Genomic DNA, 17420 nt, shown 5'->3' with positions numbered 1-17420 from the left:
GTATGTGTACAAACGGCCCCGCGGCACCTGTGGACCGTCCTGGCTATTGACAATTGTCAATAAAGTTTGAAAGCTCCGAGGTAGGTGTTAGCAACAACTCTAACAAGGCAGAAGCATGGTGCCTTGATAATCTGTGCAATCCTGTTTGCTGAAACCTAAAAGAAAAATAGGCACCGGCGCATATGGATTTGCAGATGGCTTGGAAGACGTGGACAGTATGGCTTGTCCATTTTGCAGAGAGACAGCAGGCTACTTTTGCTGTTGTAAACTTGATAGCTACCGTTATCTAACATTTCTTGATGTACATTTTCCGTCCAGCATCGTGTTTGCAGTTGAGTTATTGATGGAAGTATGTCTGACTCTGCAAAGGTAGGTGGCGATATGCCTCCTTTCAGCTAGTCCTCACTGGACCTTCTTCTGGTTGAGCTATAACATCACACATCTAACAAGTAAGCAAGAGGAAAATAGGTTAGATGTCGAATGGTAGAGAACTTTTCTGTACTGTACATTTCATTGGTACTCTACGCTGATGCCTTTGTCTTGTTTTGTTTTCTTCCCTTCTTCATCTTTTGTTTTTAGCGGCTTTCGTCAACGACTTTATGCTGTTGCCCGACGCAGGAACTACGGAGCATGTGCAGAACGTCTAGACCAGTTCAGGTCCGGTTGAGGTGTAAACATGAAAGCGTAAATCAACCCCCGACCACATTATCTAGGTGTGTTAGTCTGACTTTGAGAAATTTGGTTTCATTTGAACTAACATGTTTACATACACTTTAAAAGAGCATTCAGACGAACACAATCATTCAACTTTTTCTAACATCATGTAAAAGTAGTGACTGTTTTTTAATGTCTTTGGACCAGGTCCAGATCAAAGTTGTTCAACTTCCAATTTATCACTTTGACAGGTCATAGCAGGAAAAGCACAGATGTTATTGACAACATAGACTACTGGTAGTAATATCTCACCTGCATTCCATGCAGGTGAGATATTACTGCCAGGATCGTGGTATTGAGTTTGCTGGCTCACCGGGACACTGGATGGACCTGAGCCATCACTTATGAAATGTGTTTCACCTGTGCTTTTCCTGCCGGGACAAGTCAAATGTCTGCAGTGAAAAAGGTCTATCAGTACGTTTCGGAGAACACTATGTAGTGCCTGTAAAGTCTTCGCCTGGTTTTAATACCGATCATCTGTGCAGGAGTGATTGCGATGCCTCATCATCACAGACCGTCTCTTTATATGCTCCATTAACGTGCAGGTATTACCGATGAGAGACTTTCACTTATGGTGTCCTCAGAATATTAAATGATCCAGAATCTAGCTGTTTTTGTTGCTGTTGTTGTTGTTTTTCTTACCTTTTCCTTAATCTTTATTGATTTGGTGTCAGTTGCCTAGAGTTGGAGGCCGAGTTGGAGGAATCGGCCGTCGAGATTTCGGCCTTCTCTCCAGTGTAATGGAACTAGATTGCATTCGGCTCGTAGTGCTCAAAGCTCCAAAAACAAACATTTGAAAAACTTAACAGCAATGCCTATTTCCAGAAATTATGTCCCCGTTACTAAGACCCAAACCAGAAATCAGCTTGATTTCTTCCAAAAACATGGAGAACAGGCAATAAGCAACTGAAAAACCAAGAGATTGTCATGGAATTAGTAAAAAGTTACAAGAGAATGACCTGGAATTAGCCAAACAAAAAAAATAAAGGTAAATGAACCAAAACAGGAGATCACCTGAAAAAGTGCTAAAATAAAACAAAAAAAATAATAAATAATAATTAATAAATAAATAAGAAAAATAACTGATAACTATAAATATAGTTTTGTGTTGTTTTTCACTCACTTTCAACTTTCACTTTTTTATTTTTAAACTTTTTACTAATTTCTTGCTAATATTTGGATCTTTTCTTGTTGCTCATTGCCTGCTTTCCGCATTATTTGAAAGAAATCAAGCCGACTCGCTCCGGTCTGGAAGGGTTAAGGGCTTATATATTTGGTGAATTTACAATTGCCTTTTTTTGGTTGTGAGGGGGCAATAAAGTTTAGCTCAGGGCCCCAAAAAATGTTGGGCTGCCCCTGTTTGAGAGAGCGAAGGGGCGGAGAATGAGGAGAGAGAGGGACAGAGAGACATGTGGACACACTGAGAGGAAGAGAGGGCGGAGAATAGAGAGAGAGAGAGAGCTTGACTCACACAGGAGAGGAGGAGAGAGAGAGGGAGAGAGGGAGAGGGGGAGAGGGGGAGAGAGGTGCAGCAGGCTGGGCTCAGCAGTCGGTCGGTATGTAGCAGCAGCGGAGCGTTTGCCGGGATTACAACGAGGGAAAAACGCGCTTTGGATAGAAAATAACACCAGCGGGATTAAAAATAAAACCACCCGAGGATGAGACGCACATCGTCCGCCTGAAGGAGACTAATAAACGCGCCGTTTTTCCGCTGATTTATCACCGTTTTGCACGAAAATGGCGAACGAGTCCCCGGCCAAAAGTCTGGTGGATATCGACCTGGCATCCCTGCGGGTGAGTGCGTCTGTCAAAGACGTTTTCAGCGTGCATCTTACATTTTTACACTCCCAAATAAAAACACAAGCATGCAGTTAGCAGTGGTGTTGTTGACACAGCCCTGCGGTGGCGTTTCTTTGTCTAATATCCGCTGGCATGGGGAGGCCAGCAAACCGGGCGCAGCCGGCTCCCGAATCGAGCGAACCAGTACAGTAAATACTACAGAAAATCAATTAAAATATGGTTTTATAATTTGTTTGTTTTATTCTTGTTTTCACTGTGCAGGATCCAGCTGGGATTTTCGAGTTGGTAGAAGTGGTCGGAAATGGCACCTATGGACAAGTCTACAAGGTTGGTGTGCACCTCCATCTGTGTGTGTACGTGTGTGTGAACAAACGGGCGGAAACTGGAGCACAAACATGCATTTATGTATTTTTTCCCTTCTCACGGGCTCGGGAACACGTTTATAATAACATGTCCCCTCCCCTGCTTCACTCGGGACCGGTGCGGTCTGGCCTGGATTATCTCTGTGATGGCCTCTCTGCTTCACATCCATTCATTATTTTTTATTTTAGCGATGCAAACATCACCCCAGCACCTATTTTTGGTCCCAAAGTGGTGCCTCCTCCCTCCTCCTCCTCCTCCTCCCTCCTCTTTCCTCCTCTCATCCACACCCCAGTGAAATATTCCTGCACGCTTTGCATTGCTGTGATCAGACCAGCCCCATCCGTGCATGACAGCCTTCACCACGCTGACCGACTTGTGCGCCATTGGGTGGGCGGTGTTTCATTGCGCATTTGTGCACACCATTGCCCAGCAGGCCTTTTGCTGGAGTGGCTGTGTGCTGCATTAATGGAGATAGGCCCGTGCATCCCATCCCATCACACACACACACACACACACACACAGTGGAAAAGGCATTTGATGGAGACCTGGTGCTCCTGCAGCCCAGATTTCCACCTTCACCGCCCCCATCAGAGATGAGCAGACACCATCCTGCGGTCGCCTGGTAGAAATGAGAGCAGGAGGACTGGGTCAGAGATGCTGCCGGATCTGCTTTGCTTTCTGTTTAATTTGACAGAAATCACGAGCAGCTCTCTCCTGTCAGGAAATGTAGATTTTCTGTTTTTTAAAGGTCCAGTGTGGAGGATTTATTCAGTGTTTTCTTCAGTGTGTAATAGCCTGAAAATAAGAATTGTTGCATTTTTGTTATCTTAAAATGAAAGCGGGTCCTCATCAGCGGAGTCTATCATGTTGCACTGCCATGTTTCCACGGTAGCCCAGAATGGACAAACCAAACACTGGCTCTAGAAATGGCCATCCATGTTTTCGAATCAATTTACAGCCCCACTGCACCAAGAGCGTGAGAAAAAAACTATTTTAAAAAATGTGTTTTTGCTAGTTAAAATCAGCGGGTCAATTTGTTTTGGTGAGAAAGACGCCTCTGAGGATGACTTGGCTCACGGTAAAATACTCTCCTGAACATCTGGACCAGAGACGAGGTGAGCAAACATCGGCAGGTGCTGGGATAGTGGTCCATCTCTGACATGTCAAACAGTGTAGACGAAACACCGATTTATATGATGAAACTACTTTATTCAGTGTTTCTATCAGTTTTAATCACCACGTCCATTTGTTTTGGAGAGAAGAGACCTCTGCAGATAATTCGGCTTCTGCTAAAACCTTTCTGAACGTCTGGATCTTAGCGCACGTTAGCAGTTGCTGGGTGTGCGGTCTGTCTGGTTAAAATCACCTGGAGTGTTTGTTTCGGAGAAAGAGACGTCTCTGTGGATATTTCAGTAAAAACCTCCAGAACTATGAACACTGAAGGAATCCTTATTGGTTTTAGCTGGTTGCAATCTGCAGTCCACACTGCTACGTGCCACTAAATCCCCTTAAATCTCACACACTGGACCTTTAACGTGACGCAAACACAGCTATATGTAATAGTCCCATGTTTTTCTGATGTGTGACTGTTCACACCATCAGATAACTCCACTTGCAGACATTTGCACACAACAAACTGCGAGTCAAAGCTGCGTCCAGCTGTGATGGACTCTCATTTGCCTGTGGCTGTAAAACAGACCCACGTGTTGTTGTTTCTTCCTGCTGTGTTGCATTGCAGAAACAGTGTTAGACACTGAACCTTTTGGAAAAATAATGTGAATTTTTTTGAGGCTTTGCTGAAGGTTTGTGGTTGTGTATCGACACTGAATGTTAAAGGTTTTGAGAATTTAATGGTGGAGTTGGTAATGTGAGAGTTAAAAACAGTTGAATTGGCACTGATTTATGGACATTGTTGTTAGCTGCAGCCTTCATGCTCAATCATGCTAAACTCTGATGACACTGAAGGCTTCACTGGTTACGTTTCAGCATCGAGGGGACAAACATGAAACGGGTTTGGGAGCCATCCCGTAAATGAATTTGCTGCAGTCTGGTGAATGTCTATGCAACAATTTATGGTGTAAATGTCTTAAATTTGTCAAGGAAAAGAAGTTCTCTGCTACCTTCATGTTTTTATGTGCTTTTTGTTTTATTACTTGTTGTGGAAACGCTTCCACCTCTGTTCACTGAATACTGCTGCACAGACTTTCACTGTGGATGTTTTTTGTATATAAAAGTCTGTTTGAGCTGGTTACGTACATGTATAAAAGACAAAACCAATATGGCTCTCACAATATTTGGGGAACCCAAGGTTCGCACAGAATTTGGCAAAAAAGCATTTGAATACGCTGCCCTCCTCTTCTTGGAATAACTTACAGAAGGAGCTGAAATTGTCTGAGCTGATGACTTTCAGGGATTTTAAGTTGATTTTAAAGGATTGAGAAAATAACACTGTTGGTCCGTGCAGTTGCTGCGTGAATTGTCACAGAAGTTGTTTTAGAAAATTGCACATGTATGAAATGAAATGTTTTTGTGTTAATTTTTCGTGCATTAACTGGAAGTTGTTCTTGCTCTTTGGGTGTGACGGTTGTACTTGTGTGCTTGTTGTTTTTTGTTGTAACAGTGTTTATGCTGCCCTCTTGGCCAGCTCGCTCTTGGAAGAGAGATTTCAAATCTCGGTGAGGTGTTCGCCTGGTAAAATATGGGTTTTGATGTGACATGTCACCTGCACCCCCAAAAAAAGTACACCCTTTGTGCTCCTGGACGAGAATACACACCTGGAGATAAGTCAGTATTGTGCAGAGCAGCAGCAAATCTCCATCCTCAGACTTTCTCATCACTTCTGCTGTAGTTTCTGAATCTTAAATAACGGTGTCAAAAGGGTCACATCAGCATCGTAGTATGAAGCTCAGATGTTGTATGACTGCTGTCTGATATGTTGTTCGTGACACGAGAAAGGTAGAAAAGAAAAGTTTGTCCATGTGGACCTTCACAGACGTGGGTAGATGACTTAGAAAGCACATTTTGAGCTTGATTCTACTTCCTGTATGACATAAGCTTGTGTTGCTCTGCAGTTTACAGGCCGAGGTCATTGTAAACATCACACAGAGCAGCTAACATACTGTGCTCCAGGAAATCATGAAGTATATATGAGGAGCCATTTTGGGCCTTGGAAGTGAGTCTGAAAAAGCGCAGCTGATGGGGATGTTACTCACCTGATTTGCTGCAACAAAAACGAGGTTGTAAGATGTTGAATCATCCTCACTCGTCTGTGAGCTCATGCACATCAGAGCCATGAAGTCCTTCTGCCACATGATGATCAGAGTTACTCGGCATAATGAATATTCAGGAGTTTGAGCAAAAATCGAGACACTGACTGTCTCGCTTCAACACAGCCGTCAGAATAAGTATCGGCATTGTACGCTCTGCAAACCAAGGATACGCTGCAACATTTCAGCAACGCTGTGGTAAATGTGTGCTAAGGTTTAGGCACAACACTTGGTTATTGTTAGGAAAGATAATGTTTTGGCTTAAAATACCATTTTTGGGGGCACTATACCGGCAGGAAACACAGTGATCGCTCAGTAAAAAACAAATGTGTTTCATGGTGCTATCTCTGCCAGATGCACACTTATTTCTTTGTAAAAACAACCGCTTGTCACAGCACTGTCTCGGCAGGCACTGCAGCAATGTCCTTGTAAAAAACAATTACTTTTTGTTTCAATATCTCGGCCAGAAACATAGTAATGTCTTGGTAAAAACAACTGCTTTCGTGGCGCTATCCCAGCAGGAAACACATCAATGTCTTGGTAAACAAAAACAACCACTTTTGTTTACACTATCTGGCAGGAAATGTAGCAATATCTTGGTAGAAAACAACCGCTTTTGGTGGCACCGTTTTTTCCAGAAATGCAGCGATGTCTCTGCAGAAAAGAACTACTAATTGAGTCTCTATCTCAGCAGGAAATGCAGTGATTTCTCAGTTAAAAAAAAACGCTTTTTGTGGCACTATAGCGTCTGAAAATGCAAGGATGTTTTGCTAAAAAACACCTGCTATTGGAGGCTAAAAAGCTGCTGGAAAGGCATCTATGACTCGCTAAAAAACCCCAAAACAACATCCACGTTTCTTGCTCTCGGACAGTTGTCGGCAGACGTCTGACCTGTAGGTGTCACGACATCCGGCTTCCTCTTCATCTCCAGAGTCCGCTCACAAACGTCATCGCTTTAGAAACGCTGATACGTTACATATGAAACACAGAAATAAACAAATCTGTGGTTTGCAGAAATAAACAATGCCAATTTTTTCCTCTGGTGACTGTGCCGCTCGCTGGTGTCTCAGGGTGAACACGGACCCCGCAGGCGTGTTTTCCACATGTACAATATGGCGTCAGCGTCCACAGAAGCATCTCAAGGTCTCCTGTATCTCCAGCTCTGCCTCTGAGGATTACACAAGTGACCAGCAGCGTTCAGCGACTCCGCTGCTCAGACGAGTGTCACTTTGAATCAGAGTGTGTGGTCGTGGACAATGAGGCCGGCCCTGAGGCGAGCCTCGGTGAACGCCTGCTCCGCCGTTACCTCACAGATCAAATGTAATTAAGCTCGGTTGTGGTTGTATGGGTGCGGTTGGTCGTACCTTTAGTACACAACAGATACCACATCTTGATTTGCTTTGAGGGTTGTTTTTTGTTTTATTTGGGTTTTTGTGTGTGGCTCGGGGGAGGACGGCGGCTGCTGTAAACGTTTCATTAAAGAAGGGGACAAGTGGTTGTGGAAATGCTCAGATGCACTGGGACACAAATTAACGTTGACATTTTGAGTTTAGTTCCTCAGGATTCGGTGAATCATAACCACGTGTGCCATGCGAGTTTGAGTGAGGATGAAGCTCTTTTTTTGTCCGCGCCGCCTCGCAAACATCTGACCCAAAAACCTGCGTGCGTGTGTTTGTGTCGGCACATGTGCACTTGATCCTCAACACTTGGCGATTGGTTGGGCTTCCCAGGCTGGCGAATAGCTGCAGAGTGTGACGGCTTGTTGCAGCTGTGTGCACCGACAACAGCTGTTGGGATGGAAAATATAATAGAGCGAGGAGGAGGAGGAGGAAAGGGGGGAAGAGAGGTGAGAGACAGAGAGAAAGAGGAAACACAAAAAATAGAGAAGCACTCACCCTTTAATCATCAGAGTGAGTGTTTCTGTGTGGTTATATTGAAACGTCTCAGACATCCAAACTGGCGTTTAGACACTGTTGACTAAACTGTTCGTCTTTGACCGAGTTGAACTCTTAAGAGAAAACATCTGTCGGGATGTTGTCAGTGCCATTTATTTTCCATCTCGTTTTATGATAGCCGTTGCGATCGACCTTAAGCCTGGTTTTTAGGCTGCTTACTTGTTGAATCTACGCCCGACCTTCAGTGTGCTCTCTGCACAGATACAGTATTTAACCCAGCGTGCACCTCCAGAGAAATGTAACTAACGTGTCATGGCAAGAATTCATTGTGAAGGCAAAAAATTAATAAATAAATACATATATACTGTAGATACATACAACTCATGCATTAAAAGTGCCATTTAAAGAACCATGTACAAGAATACAGCATTATACGACTGAAGAACCCCCCAAATTCATCAGTTTACATTTTGTTTTATTCATTTCTGTATTATTAAGCTTATTCTGACATGTTAGAAAAACAGTATTTTCTAGAAAATACACCAGAGGCGAGTTAGGATTAACTGAAATGTATCTCAGCATATACATTTCATTGGTTGAAATTTTCGCCTATAGAAATGTTTACAATGTAAAGAATTGTTTTTGCTTTTATGATGAAGCATAAATTAAATTCAAAATAATCAGACACTTAATTGCAGATATTCTGAACAAAACATCCCGTAACTGATAAAAACAATCCAAACATGAATGTAAAAAAAAATGCCGATATGGCAGAATAAACCAAACTTCATTAACAGCAACCAAGCATACAGAGGTCAGAGGTCACCGTGTTTGTGTTTCCATTAAACAGTGGGAGGTAAAGGAAAATCAGAGCCGAAGGAATTTTTATAACTCTGGGGTAAGACCACACTCAGCATGTGGGCTGGGAATCCCCCTCTCTGAGGAAATGGTTTAACCCTTTTAAGACTCGCCGAGCTTCCCTCCTTCAGACCACAGCTGCGACAGAAACACGCTGCCTTCAGAGTCTTCAGAGTAAAATGTCCAACAGCAGCAAACTACTCAAACTTCTGGGAGTCTTTTGGCTTGAGAGCAGAGTTTGTTGGTGTCGGCAGAGCGAGCGAGTGGATGTTTGTGCGGAAGCGGTGAAACGGAGGAAGTCATCAGTGCAGCGAGATGTTGGTGGCTTCGCTGCGATGGCCAGATTAGAAACCGCAGCCATGTTCCTGTCGTTATGAAATGTGCCCACATGAAATGTCTCAGCAGTTTGGAAAGTGACAACGTGAGACTCTAAATCCTATTGACACAGGGATTTAAAAATACATAAGCACATAATGGTTTTGTTAACCATCTGAAACCTGGAATGACATCAGTTTTCTTGTGCTGTTCAGATGCCGAACACATGCATTTACACTTTAAAACTTGAGTAAAAATGGCTAAAAAGGCAATGAGCAACTTGGCAAGAGACGTCGTACAAACGGCAAGAAATTAGGAATAGGTGAAAAGGATCTAAAATTATTTTTTAATAATAATTACTGGAAGTTAATAATTTTCAGAAATAAGGGTAAATGCACAGAAAACAATATTTATAATTTTTATTATTGATATAATTCTTCTTATTATTTTATCTTTAATTAATTAATTAATTTCACCTTTAAAAAATATTTTTAACCTTTTTTCTTTTATTTGCTTTTCTTTTCTATCTGTTGTTATGTTTGCTCATTTTCAGGTAATTTTGTGGTATCTTTTTTTTTTAACTAGTTTTACACACTTTTTTTGACCATATCTTGTCATGTAGCTTGCTGCCTTACCCTATTTTTTTTTTAAAGAAATCTAAACAATTACACACAAAACCCACATGGCTGTGGTTCAGAAAGGACCATGTTTTGGCTTAAAAAACCCAGTTTTGGGGCACTATCACACCTTGAAAGGCAGCAATGTCTCAGTAAAAAGCAGCTGCTTTTTATGACACTGTCCCCAGTGGAAACACAGTGATGGCAGCTAAAAACAAGCATGTTTGGCGTCTAAAAAGATGCTGGAAAAACAGGACGGCACGGTCTTGCACAGCGAGCTGCAGCTTGGCGGGCGTCTCGCCTGTTGCCACGCCATCCACCATCCTCTCCACCTCCTGATGACAAAGTCAGATCATTTACTGTGTTGCTTTAGAAACATTTATATGATGTGTATTAAATGTAAAAATAAAATGTATCCGTGATTTGCAGAAACATTATCTTCCGGCGACTTGGCAGTGGAAATATCGTGCATTGTTAATGAAAGCTGCGTGTCGGCTGAGATTTTCTCTCTAAAGCAAACGTTAGTCCACTTTGCCTTTTGGATGAGAGCATATGAAAATTTAAATTTCATCTACGCTGCTGTACATTTTAGAAAGATTACATTTTATTTATCAGCGGATTCCACAGGAAGCCGGTGCAGAGACGTAGGTGAAATATTACTTAGATGTACAGATAAATAGATGAAATTCAAAGCAGTTTCACTTCCTCAGCTTCATGTGCTTGTTTTTCTCTCTGCTGCTGATAAAGTGGAGCTGGGTGTGGCGCTCCAGCAGCAGCCTGTCATCAGCAGAGCACCATCGCTGCGTGTCCCTCAGAGGAAATGCACCGCAGATTTTCTCTCACAGCGCGGCCGATCTGTCAGATGTTTCCGTTTTTAAAGTGCCATGATGTGAGCTTTGTGTTAGAAAATTATTATAATTTCAACATTTTATTCTCAGGTCTTTTTTGTTTTGTTTTTGTTTTTTAAAATAATTTTCAGGTAATTTTTTTGTACTTTTTACTAATTTCTTGCAATTTTTGGGTTATTTTTTTTCTAAAATTGCTAATTTTCTTCCCCCTATGATTATTTTTTGGCTTTTCATGCCTTTATTATAGCGCAGTTTTAGGGCGACAGGAAAGTGGGAGAGAGAATGGGGATGACGCGCAGCAAAAGGCCACAAGCCGGAGTCGAACCCGAGCAGCTGCAAAGGACTCAGCCTACATGAGGCGGACGCTGTCCTCAGTGAGCTAGAGGCCGCCCCCCCCCCCACCATGTTTTTGACAGAAACCAGGCATAAGTTCCCAGGTTTCAAAGGGTTAACTGGTTTAATTGAATGCAACAGAGTCAGTGGTTAAAATTCAGTAAATTCAAACTGGTTTGAAAATCTTCAAACCTGCCCAACCCTGTTTGTGGAGGCACCTGCTGTGTGACACCTGGTAGTAAAATTAACGTTTCACAAGTCCTAATATTTCGAGTTAATTACATGTGAAAAGTAAAACTGAAATGCATTTACTTCAGATATCGATCCAAACTTCAGTCATCAGGGATCGAAGCATTAGACGCCTCGTAAATCTCCATTCTTTTGCACTTATTCCAGTTGTGTGGGAGCTATTAATAGGCCGCGCTCCGCTCTGTAAAGTGGAACTACAAAGCTGTCAGAAGGAATCGACTCATGCAAAGCTGGCTCACCGACCTTCCGGCTATTCAAACTGGAATGTTAGTCGTGTCTGCGGTGACCTTTTACAGCACAGGAAGTGAAGTGCAGCCACAACCAACAGCAGCAGCCGGCGCAGTGAAGCTGCGACTCCTCTGGGAACTTTTCTTTACAGTCTAAACTTCTGTTATCTGCCGTGACCTTTCTAATCAGAAGAAGTGGAAGCTCTGACGCCGACACCAGCAACAGGAACTTGACTTTGTCACGGTTTACGATGGAGAAGTCGAGCTGCTTTGTGTTTCCCCACGCGGGCTGCACCCAATCTTTGTTTTCAGCGCTGAGGAACAAATACCGGAGTTTCAAAAGAGCACAAACACCAGCAGCGCCCACAGGGACGTCTTTAAACCGCTATTTGGCAATAAAGTGTTAATAATTCTGCAGCTAAGATTATACACGGATGATACTTTTAAGGCGATCACAAGTGGTATCAAAGAGTAATTATAGATTTTTTTTATTTTGCACGTAGGTGACGTTCTTCGTGCAGCTGTTAATGAGCGTGTTAGCAGTGACCAGCTCTGCCTGCTAGCTACAGTTAAGCTAAAAATACGACCCAGAGCCTCAGACAGTATCTGGGTCACGTTCTTTGATGCTCTCTGTGTGGACTGATGCAGCGGCTCAGCTGATGATGATTCTCACTGGATGCATTCGCACATCAGCAGCTAGACTCGGGTGTTTGGTTTTATATTTGCAGGCTTTTGTTGGCATTTATTGGTGCCCTTTTTTTAAAAACATGATTTCCTTTAGGAAAAGACGCACCTTAAGCGTGGATGTAGACTCAGGCCTAGTCCAAAATGTCGATTGGTGTTTTTGAAAATAGAGTTTTTCCATCTTAGAATCGCTTTTAAAAATTATAAAAAAGCTTTTAGATTTGCCGCCTCCTCCCCTCAGAAGGACTTAAAACTGTCTGAGCTGATCACTTTGGGAGAATTTAAGTTGCTTTTAAAGGTTTAGAAAATAGCACTATAGGTCAGTTTGACTGCTGATGATAACTGAAATTTGATGATTGCACTTTTCGCATTTTAACTGGAGATATTGCTCGCTCTTTATATTGTGTAATAGTTGTATTTGCGTGTCTGTATTTATTTTTGGAACCTTGTTTTAAGCTGCCCTCTTGGCCAGGTCACTCTTGCAAAAGGGATTTTAAGTCTCAGTGAGTCTTTTACCTGCTTAAATAAAGATATATATTAGTTTTGCAAAAACTCAGATTGTATCTGTAGGAGGTTTCGAAACGTCACCCTGAGGGCAGCAGAGAAAATCTGCCTGCAAGAACGTGTCCAGAAGAAGCTGAAATAGTTGTTGCTGTCTGGAGGATTTGTTGATTGCAAAAAGAGGTCAAGCCCCTTTTGTGTCACTCGTGTGATCTGAGAGCAGATTTTGGCAATTCTTTTTAAACCGTTTCTGTTTTTCAGTGCGAGGCTGTGAAACCGGTCGACGAGTGAACAACACAGGAGGCTCTTAATGAAAGACTGATAAAGAGGATTACCGGACTGTCTGAAAAGGAATTCAGGTTATGATGAAGGTGATGGACTGCTTTAACAAAGTCCAAATGAAAAGGCAAACACAACTGAAACGCTGTCAAGAGCGTGCCAAAAATGGGAACAATATGGCACTGCTTTCTATATGAGCGGTACCTGCCGCATTTACTCACCGCGCAGATGTTGCTGCCCCATTTTGGTGGCAGATTGTGTGTTTAGCAAGTGTGACAAAGAAAGAGTGTGTGTGTGACAGTGACACAGGAGCTGCGGTGACTGGTGCACAGTGTGTGAACACTTTAGGCTGTTTGTCAGTGGAGAAATGCAACACCCAAGACAAGGAGGAGATTAGCAGACAGATTGTTTAAGTGTTATTAATCATGAACTCGTGTCATATAGAAGATGAAGTGCAAATGGAAACTCTGAGACACCTTGTCTTAAATGTCACTGTGTCTCAGTGCTGTGGGGGTGTCACCTCGTTCCCCTGCTAACCTGCAGAACACAAGTTCGTATCACACCTCCTTTTCTGCGTGCAGTTTACTATGACGGCACACTTCCTGCAGGATGTGACGACACAGACAGGACAGGCTGTGACAGCTTCACCCTCAGCTTTTGAAACCTGGATCGTTTTCTTAAGCTGCGTTCAGACACCTTTCACAAGCATTTGAACCTCTAAAACCACCGAATCTTTTTCAAAAACATAGGGAAAAAAGGCAATCAACAGCTTGACATGAAATGTCCCTCAAATAGCAAAAAAATGTAATGGTGATGAGAAAAAAAACAAACCTCTGCCAAAAAGAGAGGGAAAATTTTAGAAAATTGTAAAATAACTCGGGATAATTATGTATTTGAAATTAGGTTACAGAAAATATCTTTTTTTTTTTTTTTTAATTTGTTATTTTTATTTTATTTAAGAAGTTTTTTTCAGGTAATTTCCTGTTTTTTTTCTTAAAAAAAAAGTAATTTTAAGGTAATTTTCTTGGAACTTTTTACTAATTTTTTGCTACTTTTTGGCTCATTTCTGGTTGAATTGCTCATTGTTTTCTTTACATGTGTTTGAAAGAATTCAAGCCTTTTGCTCAGGTTTCAAAGGGTTAAACAGGAGTTTAGTAGACAGAAGAAGAGCTCTGTGTTTCCACCCGGCCACTCGGGCCCAGTCCTGATTCCTGAACCTGGATAATGATGGAAAAAGCTGCTCCTCCTCCTCCTCCTCCTCCTCCTCCTCCTCCTCCTCCTGTGCGGCTCCTTAGAGCCGATCCTCAGTGTGGAATGTAAAGGTCAGAGTTCATCCACGACAGGAGGAAGAGGAGAAACGCTGGGATTCAGCAGAGGAAGACAAAAGCTTTGAAATGAATGATAAATCTAAGAAAGGCTAAAAAGAGCAGCAGAGGAAGGTGTGTCGCTCTGGAGCTTCACTCCTCCTCCAGCCTGGTCTGAGGTGGAGGGCTGATGAAGGCACCGCGGCGGCCCGAGACGGCACATGAGGAAGAGGAGGGGTCATCAGGAGCAAAATATACAGAAATAAATTAAATTATTGCTGTTTAGTTTCCCCACTTATATAAATGAGATGAAGAATCTCTTTAGATTTCGGCATATTGGAAAAAGAAAAAATCCAGTGTGGTGCATCCCTACATTTTACTGTATTTCCTGACTTTTGATGGATCAATAAAAACAGATTGATTGATAATGAGAGGAGTTGTTGGTTACAGCTCTAGTATGATGTCAGCCTTTAAAAAAAAATAATATAAAAAAAATCAAAAAGAAGGTAAAGAAACACGCCCTTCCTTTAAAGCTTTATTTTTGACAATATCAAACGGGATTTTAAAAAACAAAAACAGGAGATTTCCATTTTTATGTTGATGATACTCTACATATTCTGTACATACTGTACATATCTTAATTATTTTATTTTATTCTATTCTGTTTTCTTCTATTCTTGCTGCTGTAACAAAACAGGGGATTAATAAAGTTTTTCTATTCTATGATATGGTAGCTTGTTGTGCTGCTCCGCTCTCTGATGGTCTCCTCTTAATGCCTAAAATTTAAATGCAAATCCAGACGGCAGCATCAGCTGTGTGTGTGTCCCACTGACACAACTTTAAAAAATCAGAATTAACTAATTACTCCGTTTCATTGTTTTGGGTCGGTGTGTGCCGGCTCCTGTGAGCGCTGTTATATAACGCAGCTACGGCGTGTGTTGATGTGGCGTTGGGTGGAGCGGCGGATGCAGACAGTGCAAACAGATGGCTTGTTGTTGTAGCGGCGAGGCAGTGATGCTGAAGACACACACACACACACACACACACACACACACACACACACACACACACACACACACACACACACACACAACAGTATTAACTGTATCTCACTGTCTGTTCTGTCAAGTGGAGCTGGAACATTTTCAAAGGAGACACTAAACAAGTGAACTTTTATTTTGTAAACCAACTGTCAGAGCTGGCTATACAGTATTTTTTTTACCAAAGTTTTTTTTTTTTTTTTTTTTGTACAGAGCAACACATATAAAAAACTGTCAAGATCTGAAAGACGGCATGTCATATTTTCATAATGCAATGAAGGACGATGTGACTTTTTAGTCACCCACTGACGATCATGCAATGTCACCTTTTGCAAAACTACAGCTTTTGCCATTAGTTCCCATCCTGCTTTTGGTGCAAAAAATTTAGATTAACTAAAATGATTGATTTTGACACCTTTACACCAAACGATTGAGATACCGGGAGTACGCATTAACTTTTGTAAAACCCTCGTGATTTTATCTTGACATTAGAAATTTTTATGTGACAGTAAAATCACTTTATATATATATATATATATATATATATATATATATATGTGTGTGTGTGTGTGTGTGTGTGTGTGTGTGTGTGTGTGAAAATATATGTAAATAAAACAGGGACAAAGAAAAAAAATGAATGTACATACTAATAAACATTTCAGGAGAGTTCGTAAATCATTCACAGTTCACAAACCATTCAATATTCATACAGTATTCAAGTCAAACTGATTCATTTGATGTGAGCAGGTGGCGTTGGACATATTAAAATCTCTGAATGAAAATGAACTTTTCTTAAGATTAAACCTTTTTTTTCTCCCAATAAGGACTGTCCAAAGCAGTTTTAGTCCGTAAATGTCGCACCAGTGATTTATATTCTTTTTTTTTCCTTCCTCTTCCTCATTTCTTTTTCCTTTTCCTCATCTGCCCCCTCTTGTTCCTCTAATCTTAATTCTGCACAAACATAACTGAAAAGACCAAATTGTAAACGTTTTCGTTTTTACTCAGTTTGGACTCCAGTGAGTAAAGGGACAGTTCACCCTAAAATCAAAAATATTATGTACCTGTAGATGCACACGGTTAGTGGTAGTAGTTTGGTCGAAAGAAAATACTTCTTATGTGGAACAGCTGAAAACAAAGTATTTGGATTTTCTCGAGTAACTGGGTTGTGATTTCTGGAAAGAGACGTTGCTGTTGAGTTTTCTAATGTATTTTTTGGCATTTTGAGCCCCACGAGCCGAGTTCCATCTAGTTCCATTATAATGGAGAGAAGGCAGACACCTCTGCGGCTGATATCTCCAACAATCTGCAACTCACAACAAAACAATCAAGACTGATTAACAGCGGTACAAGTAAGAGGGAAAATCTGTGTTTGTGATTCTGGGGTGAACGGTCCCTTTAACGCTATCAGACTTTTACGTTTGAGTCCCACTCTTATTTAAAATACCCAGTTGATTTTCTTCTTCTCCTCTTGGCCCTCGGTGTGTTCTGTGGAGAGACACTGTGGTCCACATTGTACATCTTTATTTGGGAGAGTGTCTAAATGCTAAATGGCTGAAATGTAATTTGGTGCTGAAGTTTGGGCTTGTGTCTCTGTGTGAAGACACTGTTGTTTTGCTCCAAAAGCAGACGATTTGTAGTTTATCAGGCTGATTATGTCGCAGACAGACGTCCCTTTTGTGTCCTCGGCTGCCGTCATGCTGACCAGCAGACATGCTGATAGACACATTACTGTTAACCAGTGGAGGAGTGTAACTAAGTAAATTTACTACCATACATGAGTGCAAATTTGAGGTACTTGTATTTTACTTGAGTATTTCCTTTTTATGTCACTTTATACTCTTACTTCAGTACATTTCAGAGGGGAATATTGCACTTTTTACTTCAGTACATTTATATTTATATTATATATATATATTTATATATATATATATATATATATTATATTATATTATATTTATATTATATATTTATATTGGTGTGTGTATTTATTTATTTAATTTTTAAACTTTTTTATATATATTTTTTAGTTTTATTTTTTCTGATTTTCCTTTTCTTTCTTTTTTTTTTTTTTTTATAATTTTAATTTATTTGGGTGTTGTCTTTCCTCTAATTTCCTTAACAGTTTAG

General features: G+C 41.2%; 1 protein-coding gene across 1 annotated transcript in view; it reads left to right on the top strand.

The window, feature by feature from the left end:
* Positions 1-2239: 2239 nt before the first annotated feature.
* LOC121949004 (mitogen-activated protein kinase kinase kinase kinase 4-like) overlaps positions 2240-17420 on the top strand; it is a 143625-nt gene continuing 128444 nt past the window's right edge. The window contains exons 1-2 of the mRNA XM_042494591.1: positions 2240-2508; positions 2776-2841. Of these exons, the coding sequence (XP_042350525.1) occupies positions 2452-2508; positions 2776-2841 (123 nt within the window). The 5' untranslated portion in view covers positions 2240-2451. The remainder of the gene's footprint in view (positions 2509-2775; positions 2842-17420) is intronic.

Source organism: Plectropomus leopardus, chromosome 10, assembly GCF_008729295.1.
Source record: "Plectropomus leopardus isolate mb chromosome 10, YSFRI_Pleo_2.0, whole genome shotgun sequence".
Lineage (NCBI taxonomy): Eukaryota > Metazoa > Chordata > Actinopteri > Perciformes > Serranidae > Plectropomus > Plectropomus leopardus.
This window is presented reverse-complemented; position numbering and strand designations above follow the sequence as displayed.